Source organism: Ochlerotatus camptorhynchus, unplaced genomic scaffold (assembly GCF_037179485.1).
Source record: "Ochlerotatus camptorhynchus isolate MF236.1 unplaced genomic scaffold, CSIRO-AGI_Acam_v1.1 ptg000380l, whole genome shotgun sequence".
NCBI classification, from domain to species: domain Eukaryota; kingdom Metazoa; phylum Arthropoda; class Insecta; order Diptera; family Culicidae; genus Ochlerotatus; species Ochlerotatus camptorhynchus.
The window spans coordinates 258,118-264,790 of record NW_027040868.1 but is presented as its reverse complement, the minus strand read 5'-3'; the positions used below and the strand labels follow the sequence as shown (position 1 = coordinate 264,790).

The 6,673-nt window shown below is 37.2% G+C and overlaps 1 protein-coding gene across 2 annotated transcripts in view; it reads right to left on the bottom strand.

Annotated features, from left to right (window-relative positions):
* Positions 1-3,562: 3,562 nt before the first annotated feature.
* The window catches only part of LOC135710410 (SPRY domain-containing SOCS box protein 3), a 36,353-nt gene continuing 33,242 nt past the window's right edge, over positions 3,563-6,673 (bottom strand). For both annotated transcript variants that reach the window (XM_065232981.1, XM_065232982.1), the window contains exon 3: positions 3,563-4,507. In XM_065232981.1, coding sequence (XP_065089053.1) covers positions 3,758-4,507 — 750 coding nt within the window. In that variant the 3' untranslated portion in view covers positions 3,563-3,757. The remainder of the gene's footprint in view (positions 4,508-6,673) is intronic.

Below are 6,673 nucleotides of genomic sequence, written 5' to 3'. Positions count from 1 at the left end.
GTGAATTTATGTAAAGGATACCACTCAGGGCACAGCTAGGGTAGAGCGCTACTTCGTCTTAATCGCCCATTTCCGTTCTATCGATCAGAAAAGACCTATAATATCAATAATTTCACCTTATACAAATCAATAATAGGTTTGTTCCGATGCGTTAGTTCATTAACTACAACGTAGATCATATTAGAGCGCATTGTATGAATATTTACGTTCATTGTTCTCAAAACAAAAGAAGCGCTCCTAGCGAATCCCCTTTTCTACCATCATCCGTAGAACGAAGTAAATCTAATGGCGTTTCAATACGTTAGAACGGAATTGAAACTCGTAGATCGAATTTAGAATCAAGAAGCAGTATTAGATTTTAAACAATATCTCAACCATTTGTGACTCTTTATCAAATTCAACGGTACGTATGGAAAGGTGAATAAATTTAGAAGTCATCTTTGAAAGAAATATTCCATTTTTTGTTTAAACTCTTTCAGAAAACAGGTAAAACGCGGGTGTGCTTAGTAGGACGAAAATTAGATCAAAAACTCTATTAGACAGTGGACTGTCCAACTAGTATGTCTAGTATGATCTGATTGCATTCAATTTACCATTGTATGAAGGGCCAAAAATGGAAGGTTGATCCGTAAACAGAGACACTTACGCGTGATCCACGCGAGCAAGAAGAATCTCCTTTCAATGATAAAAATATTTCAATGCGATACAGAACAAGCCATTATACGAGGGGATGTCCCAAAGAGTGGGGAGCAGAGCCCACCTCAGATCTAGTAGCAGGTCACTTTTTAGTGGCTAGTTCACTATTTTCAAGTCAGTCACTTCTTTCAACCAAAAAACACTAAAGTCACTATTTCTTAAAATTTAGTCATTAAATACACTTTTTTACGACCAATATAAATTTTGAAAGTAAAGAATAATTCAATTATTTGTCTTTGGAAAATCACCTCAAATCACAGCTTGCTTTGGTTAATTAAAAATCAGCGTGTAAAGTCCGACGAGAAGAGTTGCGAACAGACCAGAACTGTCCAATTGCAGGTGATAGAATGACTACACGCAGAAAAATGGATTTTTGTTTCAGGATCTAATGTATTTTGTTATTGATTCAAACATATCGTATCACTATTTCAACAAAACATATTTCTGAATCAACAAAATGGTTTTTAGAATCAACAAACTGATTATTGACTCTACAACCAGTTGGTTGATTTACAAATATTTTTTTTGAATTCACCGAATAATATATTTGAATCAATACCAAAAATATATTAGGCCCTGAGCCAAAAATATATCCATTTGAATTTAAAAATCATTTCTCTGTGTGTAATTTTTTTTTGCCACATTCAAGTCCATTATCTTCAAAATTTGTCCGGACCAGATTATACCATTTCTATTTTTTCCCTTGCCATGTGATCGAAATAGCATAGGTAAGTCTAGTCGAAATATCCTGGCTTTTTATGTCTTGATCTTTTACGTTTTTCAAGCTTTAGATTTCGAAAAATGGTTTAGGAAAATTTTCATAATATAGGGGTAATAGGGGCATAGTGAGCATCCCGTGCACCAGCTTGGACTTCAGGACGTTCAGAACAAATTTATGGATGGTAGGATCAATATCATAATGATATTGAACCTACTACCAGTTGATTTGTTTCATGCAGCTACAAATCCAGGGCCAAACTGCGGGATGCTCACTATGCCCCACCTGAAAACTATGCTCCTCCTCCTCCTAGACATATTTTAAAAGACTAGAATTTTTAAAAATGTGTCAAGCTGGATAGTTATAGTATTCTTCACTAATAACTTCTGAAAATTCTAGAACGCGTCGAGAAGTAAAACTCCCATCAAAGTTCAAGGACTTCGTCATCGCTGATTAGATTTCCCATCTCCTAGAGAAAACCAGATGTGGTGCCGTGGTGCCACGACAACGGCCGACTGAAACACTACTACCTTACCGAAGAGGAGAAACAGGTCAATAAAGAGACAGAGTAAAAACAAGTGTACAGTTGTGTTGATGAATCCCCGGATTATTCCGACCACGAGCATCCTAAAATATCCCTGAGGGCACCACACCAGCCATTGGACAATTGGTCCAAAATCTCTATAATTTATCCCAGATCGAGATTTTAAGTCCTAGACATTTTTTACAATTTTTCTCATTCCAGGATAATCCTTTTTTTTCTAAGACTGCTATCTAGAAAATTTGTTTAGGTCCCAGAGTTATGAAAATTTGAGGTATTATACAAGTTTCTATCTCCGAAATCTTTAAAATTGATTGTCTATAAATTGTCAAAATTTGTCTAAGTCTGAGACTGATTTTTTTTTCTATGTGCCTCAAGTTTTCGGCAAATTCACCAATCCACGATCTGAATTTAAAATCATCTTAATAAATTGTTGGTTGTCATAAATCGAGTTAGAAAAATGAGCACTGAGTGAGGAAATGGACAATGCACTAGCTTATTGAATTAATAAAATTATTATTTGATTGCCTAATAATAATTAAATAAACCAGAGTTGCGACCTATCACAATCACGATCGTCACACAGCTGATGGTAGTAACGTTAGTAACGACCATCCAGCAAGTTGACGAAAGAAGTGAAAAACAACTGGTGAATCGTCTTCGGTGTTGATCCATCACCGATCTGATCATTCCCGACAATCATGCTCGTTTTGAAGCAGTTGCTGCTTTGCTTGCTTATGTGAGTGTGTTGGTGAGTGTGCCCAACAGCTTCCGTTAAATTTTGCCAGCTTTGTTTTATTTTTATTCTCTTCTGTGGTTTCGCCTTTTCTTATCATAGCACTGCAGACGTTTTCATTGTTGTCGTTGTGCTTTACATCATCAGCAGCGAGTGTTACGTTTTGCCTGTGAGCAGCGACCATTACTGGTGATTGTTGTTTGCCATGGCTCAACCTCTCAATGCGTGACAAAACGATCTGCCAGCGATAGTCAGTTGATGCGTTGTTGAGTGTCGAATGAGTGTCATGATATTTTGCATCTCTGAAACAAACAATAATTTTTCGAGATCAAATTAATGGGATCCTTAAATCCTTGTTTTGTTTTTTTTTCCGACGATTTTGTTTTCCGTGCTAAGCATCAATGCTTCCGACGCCAGGGAGGCAGCTCCCACACCTGGACCCTACCTATCGACCCATCAACTCATGAACCGGGACCAACGGCTCGGTAACGATATTTGGGAAAATCTGCAGTTATGAGTTCTCCCAAATATGAGTAAATTTCGTATGGAAAGAAAATACTCTGAGTCAATCATTTGAATTAAGTCGAGAAGGAAGGAAAAAGGAGGAGAGAAAAAGAACGGTGAGAAGGATAAGAAAGAAAAGAAGATTATTCTTGGACTTCGAGTTTGCAACCGCGTGTAATTTTCCAATAATAAAAGAATTCAATATTTTCCGTAATAATCGCTGTCGATCGTGTATTAATCGGTTCGAAACACCACACGGGTGATTTGATCAAAATAGTTTCAACTCTGGCCGCGCTTCTTAATTTGTAATATTAACTTATGTTCTTTTCCATGTACCAAACGTGATATTGATTTACTGAGAACTTCATAAGCCTAAAGTTACTTTTATTTCATTCAATAACATATATGGTAACACACATATCTATTGTTAGTGTAAATGGCACAGGTTCCTTATAGCTAAATATTCAACAAACTTAAGTCTACTGCCGATAAAGTAATTGAAAGTCAGTCACATTCTGAAATGTTCAAGTTAACCAAGGAAAAGTCTTGATTATACGACTTTTCAGTGATTACAGAAAAATTCTCGAGAAATCATCCACGCCAGCTCTTCGTCCTCACTGCTGCTGCTAGTGCTAATAGTGCGACTACTGTTCGTTGAATGTTTTTTAGTATCTTCTTCCGTGATCATATTGTCGTATATCTGATCTTCAGATATATTTTCACATTCCTGCGAGGTGTGCGACTGGCTTTGGGTAACAATGTCGTTGAATTTCTTTTTCTTCAACCCACACAGTAGAGCTTCATCCTCTAGCAGCAGATTGTTGCGCTGAAATTCATCAGTCTTTTTCGGTTCCCTCAACTGAAGGAACCACAAATCATCTGCAAGTCGCCGTAATCCAGGGACTGCATGCACTTGCTCCAACAATTTTGGATACTTGGAGATCACTTTCATGCAGTTGAACACTAGGCTATCCTTGAAAGATGCTGCATTGATAAGTTTGATTGATGACTTGGCTGACGTAGAGCAGATCATCGGGTAAATGCATCCGTTGCTGTCGCGTGGAATGTTTGCATAGGCACGGCCTTGGGATCGTCGGTTTAGGTAGAACTCGAGAACCCCCCGGAACAAATCGACGTATACACCGATTATGCGACCTTGACTGAATTTCTTCCCATAGTATTTAAGCTGGCTGTTGTGCTGAGTCAAACCGCGGTACGAATAGCCCCATGACTGGTCGTCTAGTCCTAGGACGCTGGAAAACTGGAACCGGTGCGAAAGCAGATCTACCTTGTCTGTACCGATTCCGAGCATCTGAAAAAGAAAAGAAAAACAAGAAATTGTACTACAGACCGTACACCCACATAATTGATTTAATTACAGAATTGCTAAACTTAGACATGAGCCGTCCTAACTTTCATATATTTTTGTAAATCAAAAGTCTCCCCATGAAGTAATGAAATTGGGTTGTTTAGCGGAATGCTTAAATGAAACAGCAAAAAAGGTTATCTTCCATTTAATTCCACTTAATTAATTTTGGTATCCATGAAAGATACGAATTTCGACTACAATGTGCAGTAAGTGTCATTCCCACTAAAGACTTATCAAAAACCTAACCCCCTTAAGTACTCATCCCATAGGTAAAAATGTCATGATCACAGGTATAAAAAGTGGGAATGACACTGATGAATTACACAGCGAACTAGCTATGATCTTCAATGTGTAAAAACTGGTGATCTCTAAATTTATAATAGGCAATATCAGCACCGGCCACGTCCGAATGCACGTCGACGTCAAATAAGGAATGGTTACTAGCTTTGTTGGAAGCCGATAAATCTTCTCCACTTCCAAGAGAAATCACTGGGATGTTGAATAAAATGGTTGGGTTTGCAGCAAAGTTCGTTTCATGTGTTCATGTTAAGAAAAAAAAACGACTAACGAATTTAGAATGTGAAGGGACCTGAGATTTAATCCATGATGTTCTGCTGAGTAAGCAAAAACGGTCGTTCTAAGGCCACCGGGCCACTCATATCACATCACACCATTTATGAGCGAGTTGCTGTCGTAACCATTCAAACCCGATGATGGTGCTCCTTGCACCAGAATAGCAGTGGCTTATCGACGATCTATCAAACCCGGACATATCGAGGTACGGAAAAGCATTTAAGACGCTGAATTCTACTTTTAAGCGAAAAAAAACATGCAATAGCACCTTTGGTTCCTGGACCATGCAAATGATGTTAATCGATCAATGTTTTTCAATGCAAAACCACGATTAAAGCCCATATTCATATTTTTCCTAAAAACTTGTTTTAATAATCTTTCATTTGACCTTTTGATACAAAATCCAAAAATTATAAAAAAATAGGAAAACTATTTTTTTTCCAAATTAACAGGGAAGGGGCCACCCTAATGCCGTAAGAAAAAAAAAAATTGGTGGGGTTTTGTACAACACACGACCGCAGGGTTGACGTAGCCTGCGTTAAGCTGTGTAGTGAAATTCTCGTGCATTTTTTTCTAGATATTGATTTAAAATACAGTAGAAGTAACCTATGATTTCGGTCCTATGTACAAATTTTGGATTTCCTACTTAGTAAAACTTGTTTAAATTCAGGACCTCATAAAAATGCGAATACTATTTCATTTGGTTCCTAAATTACAATCAGATATGAGTAAGGCTTTCTCCAGGTGTTGTGACATCACTCATGAAATTGAAACTCCTTGTGAACTGGACTGCAACAAACGTGAAGTTCCAGTTTCTTTGTTATAAGTTTTGTGAGAGCTGATATCTGTACTCTTGAAATTTTTCTATGGTAATGAAATTGATCCTCAGCGATTCAACTTCAAAACGCTAAAAATAAATGCACACACAAAAATGGAGTGCACAATTTTTCATCAATGTTATGCAACATTTCATAGTTGATCGAGATGATATCAATTAGCCATGAATCCCTCCAATAAGTTCTCGGTACATCTTTTATCTACAGATTGAACAAATAAAAAAATAATACTAAGGCTCTGAACCATTTGGTGGATTATTTTAACTTTTGGTTAACATTTGACAGATGGAAAGTTATTGATTAACCCTGCTATCCGAGCGTGGTTATTTCTGATAGACAAGAAGTTAAATGTTGACAACCGTGGCTGAATTCTGCTCGAAAACCGATCGATCGGTACCACAGAGATTTTCGAACATCAAGAATAACTTTCGAAATGTCACTTTTAACCACGAGTTAAATTTAACTCGGCAAATGGTTTACAGCCTAAGGCTGTTTTCCATTTGGAAAATTTTCACTTAGATTTGACGCTTCGAAAATAAATTAAGATGTTCGAAAATCCCTCTGTTGTAGATCGGCCGATTTTTTGAGAAAGCGTCTGTCAAATTGATTCCTTGTCTATCAGAAATAAGTCTGCTGGAATAGCAGGTTTATTTGAAAATTTTCCATCTGTCAAATATAAGTAAAAATTCACCAAATGGAA